Source organism: Astatotilapia calliptera, chromosome 1, assembly GCF_900246225.1.
Source record: "Astatotilapia calliptera chromosome 1, fAstCal1.2, whole genome shotgun sequence".
In the NCBI taxonomy this organism is placed as follows: domain Eukaryota; kingdom Metazoa; phylum Chordata; class Actinopteri; order Cichliformes; family Cichlidae; genus Astatotilapia; species Astatotilapia calliptera.
In genome coordinates, this window is record NC_039302.1 from 36167213 (window position 1) to 36182293 (window position 15081).

Here is a 15081-nt window from a genome sequence, read left to right on the forward strand (position 1 = left end):
AAGGCTGAGCTAAAATAAATAAATAAATATTTGACTTGTAATAAACTCCTCCTGACAGTGGACTAATTAAAACGTGCAGAGTGTCATTACAAAAGGCAGCTTTAAAAACAGCCCTTGCTTTTCTTGATAAGTCAGGTAAATAATAACGTTCTCAAGGAGCTTTAGTACGAGTGAAATCAAAGATGGCAACTTTAGCTTCTTGGAAATTTTGTGGAAATTAGGTTCGTGTACAGCGGTTGTCATGAAAACCATTCAGCCTCAGAGAAATCGCTGCTCTGAAGTTAGCCTGTAAGTTTCCACAGCTTCATAATGCTACCTAATGTCAGACAGTCCCACAACACTGGCACCATCAGGGCTCACTGAATTATAACACTGCTGCTAATCTTCATTTAACAGGCTGCAATTAAAAGCTTCTTGTATTACAGCCCATCGTAAACTCTGTAGCCAAAAGTCATTTAGATGTTTCTGACAGTCGCCCATTAAAATTAAGCTCATTTCATTTTGACGCTTAAACCAGACGCCGCTTTTGTCAGCAATGTTACGCAATCACTTTATTGTGCCGTGTACTTCAGACCATCAGAACTGTGGAATGTGTGCTTACATGTAACATGACTAACTGCAGTGTAACAGCATGCTGACATAATGCTGAGTGAGCCTGAGTGACATGACGCTGCAGTCACTTCCTGTTTGGAAAAACAGACTCCTTAGCACAAAGAAGCATCATTAGTCACCCAAGCAACAGGAAACAGGACCACGAAGCTTATTCCGCTTTTCCAAACAACGACGCATTAAATTCACCATTTTCAGCCACATTTTCAGCTCCCTGACAGAATGGACCATTGAGAAGCGGAGCAACACGACTTCTCACAATAATTTCATGAGGCAAAACTGCACATACATAGCTTCAAAGGGCAGGAAGACTACTTCTTCATTTTGAATCAATCCAGTTTTATTTATACAGTCCCTGTTCACAACAATCACCTGCAGACACTTCCCAGTGATACAAATGTTCAGAAGATCCAGTATGAGCAGCACTTTGTGACAGTGGGGAGGAAGAACTTCCTTTAAACAGGAAGAGACCCTTAAGGTCTGCCTCCCATTCTACTTTCAGAAAAGCAGGAACCACAAGTAAGCCTGCAGGCTGAATAATATTATTCTATGAGGTCTTTACAATATGACACGGCCTGATCATTCGGTTTGAGAGGGAAATAATAGGACACAAGTCCCCCCACAGCTTTCAGGCATTAAATGAAGATGACATAAAATGGTCTTTTTGATGAAAGACAAACGATTTGGTCTTAAACCCGTGATGAACACAGAGTCAGCAGGGTTCACCCTTTAGGGAAGATAACCAAGTGTACAAAATGTTGTTGACATTTCAGTCTGAGCGCACAGGGTGCTGAGTGTTTTGGTTTTTTCCTTTGAGACTTCCCGGTGGGGTCATTCAGGTCTACCTTCTGTCCCCGAAATAAACCTGGAGTTACAGTTCGTTAATTTAACCTTTTCCACTTAGCTTACCTTCACTGCACCTGCACTTATTCAGTTCCTAACCTTTCATCTTTCTGAAGGCACATTATGCAGTTTTACATTGCCTTCTGCCCCTTTTCCATCTCGATTAAACAGACGGCTTTATTTTGTCTCAGGGTGCTGCTGAATGCCTCTGCTGTGAAAATAACCCTGCAGTGACGTTAAGCCTTATTGATTATGTTCTGATCGATTCTGAATCCCTGACAGAGAAAGGGGGCTTGGGACTAAGGAAAAAGCTCTCACGTGGAAAATCAGACTGAAAAAAGAGAAACGGATATAAGTCTAATTAAAATGTTTTCTACTTTAATGAGGAGCAGGTCGATAAAGTCCTGTTTCTCTTACACTTGTATTGATTTCAGTATTAAATGTGTAAAATGAATAACAGCTGCTATCCTGTTGAACGACTCGCGTTTCGGCTCCAACTCGGACGCACCAGGCTGTATGATTTTAAAGTCCGGTGTGTGTTTTTGGACTGCAGCAAACATCACAAACGCCTCTTTGACACCTGAAAACTGTCGCCTGCCTCGGATAATTCGAGGCATTTAAAACTTATTCCCACCCCAGCCTCTCTGTCCGGTCCGGTTTCGCAGGTTTCCCCGTAAAGGTTTAAGCTCCCCGGCAGGACTGGCGTTAACCAGGTAGTCCCGTCAGTGACCCACCTTCAGCGGCGGCTCCAGCAGCTTGTGGATCCCGGCGATCTGCTCGCTGAGCGGCAGGTTCTCTTCCAGGTTCACCGTCGGAGGTCTCCGAGGTTCGGGGAAGTTTGTGCAGATAAACGGATCCGAGTCCTCCAAGTACTGGACCCGGCAGACGATGGAGGCCATGGCCATGCGCCCGTGACCCGACTGCGGCTGTAAAAGTGCGAGCTGTCGGCGAAGGTCCGTCCTCCGCTGGAAGCAACTTTAAATGAGAGGAGAAAGTTTCAGCTCCAGATATAAAGCCGCCACACTCACTTCCGGCGCCTTCAAAGTAAAACTAAAGTGCAAAAGAAAAAGACATGATTCAAAAGAACACTTTATTGATGATGAGATTATTTCTTATTTATTTCTTATTTTCATCAGATCTGGATTAGGTTATAGGTCATATTTCTTAGTGCATATCAGTGAACTCACCCTCCAATCTGCTCAGATCACCCAAAGTTACCCTTATGAGATCACACTAAAAGACCACGTTTTTTTACTTAGATTGAGGCATTTGAATGGTACTTTTATTCTAATAAAAATTATACACAAAGGTCTGACAAAGTATACTTCAAGATAATCAGATAGCAATACAATACCCACTTCAGGAAAATCCTAATCTCAGTATTCACTGACCGTTAGTTGGACTAGTCACTGATAACTTGTGTTCTTGTTTGCAGCAAATGCTGCATTTTTTATGCAGACTGGTGGTTTTTGGTGTCAACCAGAAAATAGTCCACCAGGCTGTGCCAGAGACCATCATAAGGTTTAGGATGTCACTGCGGGGTGGCACGCTCTCTGTGCGATTGGCTCAGTCTGTCATGAAAGTGATGGCGAGGACTGAACGTCTATGATCGGTCGGTATTTAGACAAGCACAGAGGTTCTGTCAGATTGATCACATGTCCTCTATGCTGAGTATGAGCCGAGTATTGGCTTCTGTATGTGGCAGAACATACGGTGAACTGCTTTTAAACTTCATTCATGTTAGTCAAGCTTTTCAGCAAGTTTTTAAAAGTTATCTGCACATTAAAAAATGTTTATTGATTCTTTGTGAAGGCAGGTTATGTGACAGAAGCTGAGCACATGTGGTATTGTAGTTTATGTTGGTTGCATATAAGAAAACATATGTAACCAATCAAACTGTCACGGGCAGAGCTGATGGATGAGCATGCAGCTCCTGGAGCCTCGGGGTGCAGTGTGTTAGGCTGCTAATCCAGATTTTGCGGCGAACTTTTATTTACTAACCGCTCCATCCTCACGAGGCCCGTCAGCAGAGCCGTTTGTTGATCAGCAGCGTCCTCTGGTGGATGACTGACTGTAGTACAAAGATTTTCAATGACACATTAATGCTTGTTGTTCTTCTAGCCAGCTTAAAGAGTGATGCCGAAAAGTGTCATTAGGAAATTAAAAAAATATACACCTGCAAACACCTGCGCTTTTTCTCTGTCATAAAAACTGCTTAAATCCCCACAAAGAACTTGGACTCACTTTCTTAACCCCTAGGGATACAGATGTATAAATGTTCAAATATCAAATACTTCAGCAAAAAAAAAAAAAAAAAAAAACATGACAGAAAAAATAAAAATAAAAGAAATATCCTTTCAGAATATTTCTTTTTACATTTCATGTGGCTGAAGTTAATGCAAAAAAAAAAAAAAAAAAATCAAAAAAAAAATCAGAATACTTTATTAATCCCTAAGGAAATGATGTAAAGCTACACACAACCTACATATGCACACTGTCATAGTCAATCTGACATCCCAGGTATAATCTTACCATAATCATTGTAGCATAAATATGTATGTCTGTTCCCTAACTCCTGCTAGAGGCATCAATCAAGCTGGATTAAACTTTATCAACATCTATGAAGCTTTTAGGAATTATTTTTATGTCACTCACATGCTTACAAGTTATATAAATTATGTGCAGTAGCTGATCTTAAAACAAATGGCAACATTACATCTATGTTAAGCAGTTTTTAGCGCAATGGGACTTTGAGACAATTGTGACTAAATGTCAGACAGTGATGCTAACAGTGCCTGTAACCCATCACTTTGTCTTATACAGTGAGTATGTAGATGAAGAGAAGAACAATAAATACATGTTTATTATTCATTTATTTGCTGTTTATGAACAGAAATTTTCATCACCTGATCATATACAGTATTATAATGAAAATAAAAGAAATAAATTATAAATGATCATACATGTCCATCTTTTTATACATGAGCAAAGCAAAGAAGCACTGCTGGCCTGGCAAACACACAGGGTGCTTCTTGTATGATACAATGATATCATGGGTATAATTACAGTTTATCCTTCCATGGTGGAGTTCACATGGTTGGCTCTACATTGTCTACATTTTGCACTGCAGCACTCATAGTTTTATGCGTTTCTTCCGATTCTTATATCAGTGACTGATGGGTGGAGCTCTACTTGACACACCACATCCCAGTAACATGGAACAGTGAGAGACTCTATGCACAAACTGCTGCTGCTTCGACCTCTGTGGATCTGTGGACTCAGTTCATCTTCTCTCAGCACATGCATTACCCCATTTACCAAAATGGCAGCCATCTGTGGAGAGAAAAAGAAACACTGAATAAGTGTTTATGTGCAGCACATCCAGTATAAAATACAGCAGAGGTTCAGATCTCTTCAGAGCAGCAGTGGAGAGGCTGTGCAGTGTAGCTAGCGCTCTCTTAGTTCTTCATGTTAACATGTTGGTGTGAACATGCTGAGCTTGAGGCTCACAGACCTGCAGATGCTTTTAGCATCAAGTCTAATCAACTGAGCACCCCACAGGCTTCATTACTGCAGAAATTTGTTAGGGCCAGCAGCCCCCGGTGGCACCTCCTCTCTCCATGCTGGTCCTCGGGGATTCCATTGTCAGGAACGTGCGGATGAGGGGGGCGCTCACGCTGTCGTTCCCGGGAGCCACCGTTGTTGACATAGTGGACAGAATTCACAACATCCTGGCGTCCCACCCACAGGCCAACCGGCTCATCATCCACATCGGCACCAATGACATCCCCAAACAGCAATCTGAGCTGCTGAAGTTGGACTTCCTCCAACTCTTCAGCCTCCTTGGTCAGTTGCAGGTGAGTGCTTTTATCTCCGGGCCCACCCCCACAGAGGGATAGGCAGTTTCAGCCGGCTGCTCAGCCTTAACACCTGGCTTTCCTCTGCCTGTGTCTCCCACGGTGTGGGTTTTATTAACAATTTTGATGCCTTCTGGGAGAGGAGGCATCTTTTTGGGGCAGACGGGCTCCACCTCAACGCCTGGGGACGCTGTTTGCTGTCCGCCAATTTGGCATTTGGCGTACAGCACTCCCGCACACGGCCCTGTCATTACCCCAAACTGACATTTCCTGCTGATCTGTCCACCACTGACTGATGTCCCCTGGTCCCAGTCCTATATTTGTTCCGCTTTTAACAGTAATACACAAAACTCTGGACTTGGACCTCTCTCGGACACAACAAAAGCAACTGTCTGGTTATCAACTTAAACACAAGACCACAGCAAGCTTCTGGTTGAATGTGACTGCTTGACATAAGTTATTATCACTGTTCTCCTCTCAGTTGTACTCATGAAAGCCTGCAGGTTTACAGGAAATGCCGAAGGGTTGATACTAACTTCAGTTCAGTGTTCCTGAAAACCGCGTGGACCGACTACCATCGTTTACTGACCTCAGAATCTCCAGTAAACAATGCGGACTCTTCATGAGATTAGACAGCTGCTTAACTCCTGAATCCTCCAGGATGTTGTGACCCAGGTCCAGATGTCTCAGATGGGAGGGGTTGGACTTCAAAGATGAGCCCAGATAAGAACAACTGGTTTCCGACAATTCACAGCCCCTTAATCTGAGTAAAGAATAAAATGTGGAGATAAAATAATTGATAATCCAACCAGATGTGTTCAGGTTCTAAATGTGCAGCTCAAGAATAATTATTCCTAACCAATAAGCTTTTTTTTTCTAGCTTTCTGTAATTATGGACTGTTATCTTATCAGCTTCTATCCACTTAATCCAGATGTCCTTACATAAGGATAATGGATGCAACAGATAAAAAAGTAAACTGACCTCAGAGTTTCAAGCCTACAGTGTGAACTCTCCACAAGGCTAGCAAGCTGTTTCACTCCTGAATCCTGCAGCTTGTTGTCACTCGTGTCCAGATGTTTCAGATGGGAGGTGTTGGACTTCAGAGCTGAGACTTCATATCATATTCATCCTAGTGTACAACTAAAACATGGTGTCTAACCTCAGAGTCTCCAGTCTGCATTGTGGACTCTTGAGAAAACCACACAGGTGCTTCACCCCCGTCCAGAAGCTTCAGATAGGAGTGGATTGCATTCAGAGCTTCAGCCAGGGAAGAACAGCTGGTCCTTGACAAATTGCACCGAATCAGTCTGAATAAGAAAAAAAAATTATATACATTAAAATCACAGATAATTTGATCCAGGGTTTTCAGGTTTTACATGTGCATATTTACAGCATTACTGTAGTGACCCAAATCAAACTCTTCATCAAATGGCCACTGAACCTTTATTATGCCAAGTACATTTTCCAAACTAAATTTGGAAGGAAGTGTATGAACAAACAAATAAAAGCTGGCTCTGGGTCAGTTCCATTCAAAGAAAATAAACAACATAGGCCCATAGGTCCCCAACTGGTTGTGGCAGATGGCCGTCCCTCCCTGAGCCTGGTTTCTTCCTGTTAAAAGGGAGTTCTTCCTTCCCACTCTTGCCAAAGAGCTTGCACAAAGGAGGTCATATGATTGTTGGGGTTTTCTCTGTTTTCTTTGTATTATTGTAGCGTCTTTACCTTACAATATAAAATTCTGCAAGGCAACTGTTGTTGTGATTTGCCGCTATATAAACAAACAAAATGGAACTGAATTGAACTGAATCAATTATGACTTAAAATTAGGGCATCCACTGTGTAAGACATTTTTTGCATTGCTCTTCTGAGTATTATTTGAAGTATCACAATAATAGTATACTGGGATGCCAACCTTGCAAGAGTATGGAAAAAAAGGAAAACAATAAAACAGTCGAGGTGACAAAGCTCAGTGTGTAAAGCAGTAGTATGAAAGGTCGTGAAAACAGACACTATACTGGCTGCAATGAACATCTTAAAGGAGTTTTTCATTAAAAAAAAAAAAAATCAGGATTATGGAACCATAGCAGAAATGAAAAAGGAGATAAGGGATTATTCTGAAAGGGTGAATAAGCCAACCTGCAAATGTATTCAGCAGACGATGAAATTACTTGTTGTTACCAAACAAAACTTATTATTTAATAACGTAATAATGTGTTTAACTTGTAGAGAAGATAACAAGTGTATAACATTGGGCTAGTAAAGCGAATACCCCTCAGAGAACACTAACAATAAATTTCTCAACCGCAGAGATAAGCTTGTAACAGTCACAATGGTGTGGTGTCTCTTTAAGACAATTTAAGGTCAGAAATATGCGCCACTGCCCTCTGTGGAGTATGAGAGCAATGTGCTAGCACGTGAGAGTGTGGACAGACACGGACTTTATATGTTTTACCCCTCTAACAATTTGCAACGTTACGGGTTGTAGAAACACTGTGCTTCATGTATGATAAACAGTAGCCGTTAGACTGGGCCTTGTAAGGTTGATTAAGAGAGTGTGCATTAAAGGACAAGCACTGTGGAATTCCCAGTACCAGTGTGGTCGTGAGTTTTTCTGACTGTCCTGCTAAGTGTTTCTACCTCTCCTCTCAACCACTGAGTACAACCCATGTTAGGCACAGTAATTAATTTAATTTGTACAGTGTGCTAATGAATGTTATAAACCTTCTTTATAAGCTCCTCTTTGAGGAGCAGACAGTCATTTGGACTTCAATACAAATAAAATGAAAATTAGTTTTTAGACAAAACTTTGAACAAATTCTGCAGACAGACCAAGATTTTGAATTTTACCTCAGAGTCTCCAGTCTACACTCCGGGCTTTCTAGAAAACCACACAGCTGCTTCACTCCTGAGTCCTGCAGCATGTTGTCACTCAGATCCAGATGTTTCAGATGTGATGGGTTGAACTTCAGAGCTGAGCCAAGAGATGCACAACTGAACTCTGACAACCTGCAGCCCTTCAATCTAAAGTAAGAATAACAAGAATCAAGAATCCAGTTATTGCACAAACATTTACATTTTTAATTGTGCAGTTCAGTATTACTATAAATAACCAGTAAGATTTCCATAAATGAGTAGAGTGACCTTGTCCTTTTGCAATTGTGGTTCAAACTCCTGAACAATAACTCATGTCAACACAGATCAACAAACATGCTGCTGTCCTCAGTCAAGTCTCATAGCAAAATTAGTATCAGCTCACACATAAAAGCTGTATATATTACATATGATATATGTAGGCATTTGTCAGGCTAAAAAAATCTATCAGAAAAATAGTAGAACCTTTAGGTGTGGCCACATTAACAATCTGATATATTGTTAAAAATGACATGATGCAATTTTCAGCTCAGCAATAGCAAAAATTCCTGGAAAACCACAGAAGAGTGGATACTGATAGAATTCTTTCCCTGGTGAAGAAGATATGACTCACAACATTTACCCAAGTCAAGAACATCCTCAAAGCGTATCTTTGTCAAAGTCTACACTCAAGAGATGCCTTCTATGTACAATGTACAAATAAAATTTACAACAGGGTGCAAACCACTGGTTATATTTAAGAACAGGAAGACCAGATTAGACTGCCATAACACACAAAACTTGGCCATTGGCCCAAATCTTATTAAACTAAAGTCTGTGACCTGACCTCAGGTGCTCCAGTCTACAGTTTGGATTCTCCAATGCAGCAGACAGATGCTTCACTCCGGAATCTTGCAGTTCATTGTAACTCAGGTCCAGCTGTGTGAGATGGGATGGGCTGGACTTCAGAGCTGAGGCCACAACTTCACAGTAAGTCTCTGAGAGTCTGCAGCCACAAAGTCTGTAAGGACAAACATTACCCTTTAGATCTACTTTACACATTTGATGACAGTTGAACATATCCCACTAACATGTCAGCTTATCTTCTTTCTTTTAATTATTTTAATAATTGTTTAGCTTTAATCTGCAGAAGGGACTTAAGTTGCATTCAGGCTGTGCACAGTTTGTTTACATGACCTGATTCTGCAATTGGCTCCAAAAAGTTATCATCTGGATCCAAATAACATTTTTACTGGCCACTGTGTTAATGTGATTTTTGTACTGGGTTACTCATTAAACAATTCCAGTTGTGAACGATTATCTTTGTTTGCTGCAAGAGTCATGTATAAATTTAGGATGGAATTTAAATGTTTTTCAGACCTTTGGTTAATGGTGTTCTCTGTGACAGACTTGTGCTTAGCATACACATGGGTTCTTTCTTTTTAAACCACAGAAGTCATTTAGAGACTGGTGATGTAAACAAAGCATGTGAAATTGATAGTTAATATTAGATACTTACGTTCAAAGAGGGGAAATGGGTTACCATATGTTTTGTAGATAATCAAAATCTGATGATTTTTAAATACTTGTAGGATGCTGAAATAGACTAAGCTGATAGATGTTAATCTGTCTGTGAATGGCGCTGGAGGCCATTGATCAATGGTCATGACAATTAATGATCATGAAACTGACCTCATTGTTAGTCAGTGGTGTTATTTTGCTCATTGTGCAAATGTACTGTTTAGTACACTACGTCCAGATGGAATTCCCTTACCTGGATGATTATATCATCAGGACGATATAAAAAAAATGAACCTACTTTGAATTATACTGTCTGAATTGTTAATGTTAATCACATTTGGACTCACCCAGCCCTTTTACAGTTCCTCACAGCTGGGCTCAGTCTCCGTTTTCCTTTCTCTGATGCATTGTATTTCCTCAGATCCAACTCATCCCGAACCTCCTCTGACATCTGCAGCATGTAGGCCAAAGCTGAACAGTGGATGTCAGAGTTTCTTATCTGATCTGTTCTTTGACTTGAGGAACTCTTGGATCTCCTAATGGACAGAGATTTTTCATCTCCATCAAACAGTGAAAGATGTTAATGCTTCTGTCAGGAGACATTTCATCACTGTTCATCTCATTCAGATTGTTCATGACTATTTGAACATTTTTTAGACTGTTCTCCGTCCGACCCAGCAGACCTCCTAAGAGTCTCTGGTTGGACTCCAGAGAGAAGCCATGAAGGAAGCTAACAAACATGTCCAGGTGGCCATTTTTACTTTGAAGGGATTTTTTCATGACTCTCTGTAGAAAGACATCCATAGATGGGGAGCTGTTTTTGTATTCGCAATCTCTCTCCAGGAAGTCCTGGAGCACTTCTGTCTTTCTGTGGGTGAAACTGTAGAACAGATAGACTGCAGCCAGGAACTCTTGAATGCTCAGATGAACAAAGCAGTAGGCTGCTTTCTTGAAGATCTCACACTCTCGTTTGAAGATCTCTGTACAAACTCCAGAGTACACCGAGGCTTCTGTGACATCCAGCCCACACTGCTCCAGGTGTTCTTGGTAGAAAAGGATATTTCCTTTCTCCAGATGTTGAAACGCCAGCTTTCCCAGCTTCAGGAGAACTTCCTTGTCAGCCTCTGTCTGCTCCTGTGGACTCGTCTTATGTCCCTCGTGGTACTTGTTCTTCTTCCTTTTTGTCTGAACCAGCAGGAAGTATGAGTACATGTCAGTCAGGGTCTTGGGCAGCTCTCCTCTCTGCTCTGTAGTCAACATGTGCTCCAGAACTGTAGCAGGGATCCAGCACACATGATGTGGAGGCTCCTGGATGTCTTCATGTGGGAGATGATTCTGGACAGCTCTTCATCACTGAATCTCCTCCTGAAGTACTCCTCCTTCTGGGCATCAGTGAAGCCTCGTACTTCTGTTACCCTGTCAACACATGTAGGAGGGATCTGATTGGCTGCTGCAGGTCGGGAAGTTATCCAGACAAGAGCCGAGGGAAGCAGATTCCCCTGGATGAGGTTTGTCAGCAGCTGGCTGACTGATGACTTCTCTGTGACATCAGACAGCAGCTTCCTGTTGGTGAAATCCAATGAAAGTCTGCTTTCATCCAGGCCGTCAAAGATGAACAAAAGTTTACAGACAGCCAGCTTCTCTGCTGTGACCTTCTGTAATGTTGGATGGAAAACATGGAGCAGCTCCAGAAGACTGTACTGCTCCTCTCTGATCAGGTTCAGCTCCCTGAATGAAAGCAGAACCACAACACTGACATGTTGGTTCTCCAAGCCCTCTGCCCAGTCCAGAGTGAACTTCTGCACTGAGAAGGTTTTTCCAACACCAGCGACGCCGTTCATCAGAACCCCTCTGATGGGTCTCTGTTGGTCAGGTAAGGCTTTAAAGATGTCGTGACACCTGACTGGAGTGTCATCAAGAGCCTCCATCTTGGAAGCTGTCTCCAGCTGCATCACCTCATGTTGGGTATGAACCTCTTCACTCTGTCCCTCTGTGATGTAGAGCTCAGTGTAGCTCCTGCTGAGGAGGGTTCTACTTCCTGTTTCATAACTTCCTTCAGTCACACGTTCGCATCTCCTCCTCAGACTGATCTTATGTTCATCTAAAACCTCCTGCAGACCAACATCTGCTGAAAGACAGAAAATCAATGAGACTAAATGTAACGGAGCGAAGGTGATTTTATTTCCACAGTGTCGTTTTTTAAAGGAAGGAAACCTTCCTCCAAACGGACAGAGCAGTGGAGCCGCCAAGGGAAAGCACACGATTAAAAAACTGTATAATTAAAATATAATTTATTATATTTAAATAGTTAAAAATGCAAAATGAATTAGAACAACCTTGGCCAAGGGGTAACACAATAAAAAGCAATAAAACACAACATTAAAAGTCCAGTGGCATCCGCCACGATATAAAAGTCACAAAGAACTAAAAAAGTCCAGCGAAGTGATGTAAAAGGGAAACCCAGCGGAGTCCTCGCCTTCCTCCCCGCATTCCGCGTCCTGGTACGCTGAAGAAAGGGAGGGAGCGGCAGTCACTATTCTTTTCGGCAATTTTCATTCAATAAAAGGGGCTAAGTCGAAGACTTACCCCGGGTGGGCAGAGCTCTCAACTCCGCCCGCCGCTTCTTTAAAACTGCAAGTCGGCACCAGCTGTCTCGCCGCCTCTGCTCTCCCGCAGTGCACAAGCTGGGCTCTCGTTACTACTGCCGTCCGCCTGTTCGCTCCGCGTCCCTAGTCGCTGGTGCTGTCCGTCCTCTCCTAACGCCCAGCTCCACCAACCCCTTCGGCTTGCAGGCGCTGCCGCCTGGCACCACTTACTCCTGGCCGTCTCTCAAGCCTCTCGGTCGAACTCCTTCCTTTGGTCTGCCAGGCCCTCTTATTGGCCTCTCTGGGATCTCTCGCAGGTGTGATCAGTTTATTATCAGGTAGGGGCGGAGTCTTTCCAGGACAAGTCATCAATTAAATACCATTAAAACATGCAGTAAAACTCATAAAAATAAACCAGTGTACAATATTAAAATATTAAAAAGGTAAAACGCAGCAAAACATGCATAGTAGAAAAACTTAGATGACTTGTCCCTTTCCACCCCGTGACATAAAGAGAAAAAAAACTCCTACATAACACAAGAAGTCGAGTTTTCAGAAATGAGTCTATCAGCAGACAGATGTTCAATCGTACTTTGCACTTTGGGTTCACTGGCTGTCTGCCGTTTAGCTTCTGTTGTGGGGATTTTTCCACACTGGGGACAGAAGAAGTCTCCTGATGAAGCACACTGGTCCCAGTATGAACAGACACACTGTTTGCAGAACCAGTGTCCACAGCTGGTGAAGACCGGATCCTTCAGGACGTCCTGACACAAAGCACAGCAGGACAGCTGCTCCTCGAACATTGCTTGTCTTCTTCGCTCTGGACACAAACGAAAAATTATTCCATTTACTGATAAAATACATAGTCAAAAACAAAAGTTTAATACCAGCGCTGGCTTACAGGGAAAATATTGTTTTTTAAATAAAAACATAAAATGAAATTATAACAATAATAGTAACGTATAGACAGAGGGCTGGATCCTGTATCCTGGGTTTTGCTCTGTGCCTGGCACGTGTTCCTGTTACTGGACACTGGGGACAATTTTCAATGAGCAGATTTCATGTGCAGATAGATTCCTTCACTCTGAACAGAGCTGTACAGTAAAAGCTTTAAAAAGTGTTCATTCAGTCTGTAACCCAATCTCAGCATCACAGGAGCATGTGTTGTATTAATGATCCATCCAATCATCAAACACAGACACATGTTATAAAGAAGCTGAACGGACAAGGTAAGCGACTCATGTTGTAACTGACGTCAGACGCCGGAGATTTTGGTGGAAAATTAAAGCAAATGGTAGTTTAGATCTGAACAAATTCATTTAAGCTTCAGTATTACCAAATACACTTATCAATTGTCTTATAACTAACACTATTTGTCTAAATAATCTCCAACACCCTGGAGAACAACGAGGAGAGTTTAGAGACTCTCCAACATTCTATTGATCAGTGCTTTCAGGATCTCGTGATGAAGAAGACCCAGTGTGCAGCTTCCCCGGCCAAACCTGAGACGCCGTCGTCGAAAAGACAATGCCCGGCAGATTCCCCCGGCTCAACATCGCCAGCCGGCAAAGATATTGCCGACATACTGGAGTCAATCGACAAGCGATTGTCCAGTTTCGACGCAAGGCTGTCCTTGGTGGAGATTCTTCACCGAGAATTTAAATGCTTGCGAGAATCCCTGGAGTACAGCCAGCAGCAGGTGGAAACGCTTGCTGCTGAAAATGCCACGCTAAATGTCTCACAGATAATGTTACCCAGCTCAATAGAGAAAATAAAAAAATAAAAGAAACCGTTATCGATCTACAAGCTCGTAGCATGCGTGATAATCTGGTATTTTCTGGTATTCCAGAAGCTGCTGGAGAGGACGCGGAGACCACGGTAAAAAGCTTCATCAAAATCCACCTGAAGCTGCCGGAGGACACTGTGAAGAACATCGTCTCGGCCCCATTCGGGCTACGGCCGGGAGACCACGTCCTATCGTGGCCAAATTCGGCCACTTCAAACAAAAGCATCATGTGAAAAGCCGCGGCAGGGAATTAAAAGGAACGGACTTCAGCGTGAACGACCAGTTCCCCAAAGAGATCTTGGAACGACGCAGGGTCCTCTTCCCAATCCGACGCGGCTTCATCCAGAAGGGCTCCCGTGCTGTCATCGCTGTGGACCGGCTGTACGTGGACGGACAGCTCCACCGCGACCCCAACATCACTCCGTGGCTGTATTAACCTCACACCAGATAAGAATCAGCTACACCATTTCCCTATCCACTCACACTAACTTGCATTAACATCTGTTTAACTTACCAGCATCAAATCGCATCTTAAAGTGTGATTTCATAGCAGAATTAACACCGTCACTCTCCGTCAGTGATTTAATTGGAATGTTTACGTTTTGTTTTGGGTTTTTTTTCTTCTCGTTTTTTTTTTTCCTCCTCTCTTTCCCCCCCTCTTGGTTTTATGCTGCTCACCCCTGTCCTTGGTTTCTTTCTTTATTCCTTTCACTGCCTCGATCACCTGCTTCGACACTCATCCACAAACATCCTTTATTTCGACACATATGCACCATGCGCTCAACGGCAGCACATTTTACTTCAGTCAGAAGTAAAATGTCGTTTAGGATACACACACTTAAGCCAAGCCTACTCATATTAGTAACTATGCATACACAAAGTCAGACTCAGGGAGCATCTCGCCACACATTTTTTCTCTCTCTCCTTCTCTTTATTTATGAACAAGTGACGTATTCTCTCCACCTGTCTAAGCGACGCACACAGCATACATCCCTAGTTATACACAAACATCTATGGGTACACTGAGGT

General features: G+C 42.6%; 1 protein-coding gene and 1 pseudogene across 4 annotated transcripts in view; both read right to left on the reverse strand.

The window, feature by feature from the left end:
- Window positions 1-2418, reverse strand: part of fhod1 (formin homology 2 domain containing 1) — a 49992-nt gene extending 47574 nt beyond the window's left edge. For all 4 annotated transcript variants that reach the window (XM_026176158.1, XM_026176150.1, XM_026176139.1 and 1 more), the window contains exon 1: window positions 2187-2418. In XM_026176158.1, coding sequence (XP_026031943.1) covers window positions 2187-2357 — 171 coding nt within the window. In that variant the 5' untranslated portion in view covers window positions 2358-2418. The remainder of the gene's footprint in view (window positions 1-2186) is intronic.
- Window positions 2419-4423: 2005 nt separating this feature from the next.
- Window positions 4424-13069, reverse strand: LOC113020250 (NACHT, LRR and PYD domains-containing protein 14-like; annotated as a pseudogene).
- Between the last annotated feature and the right edge of the window lie 2012 nt (window positions 13070-15081).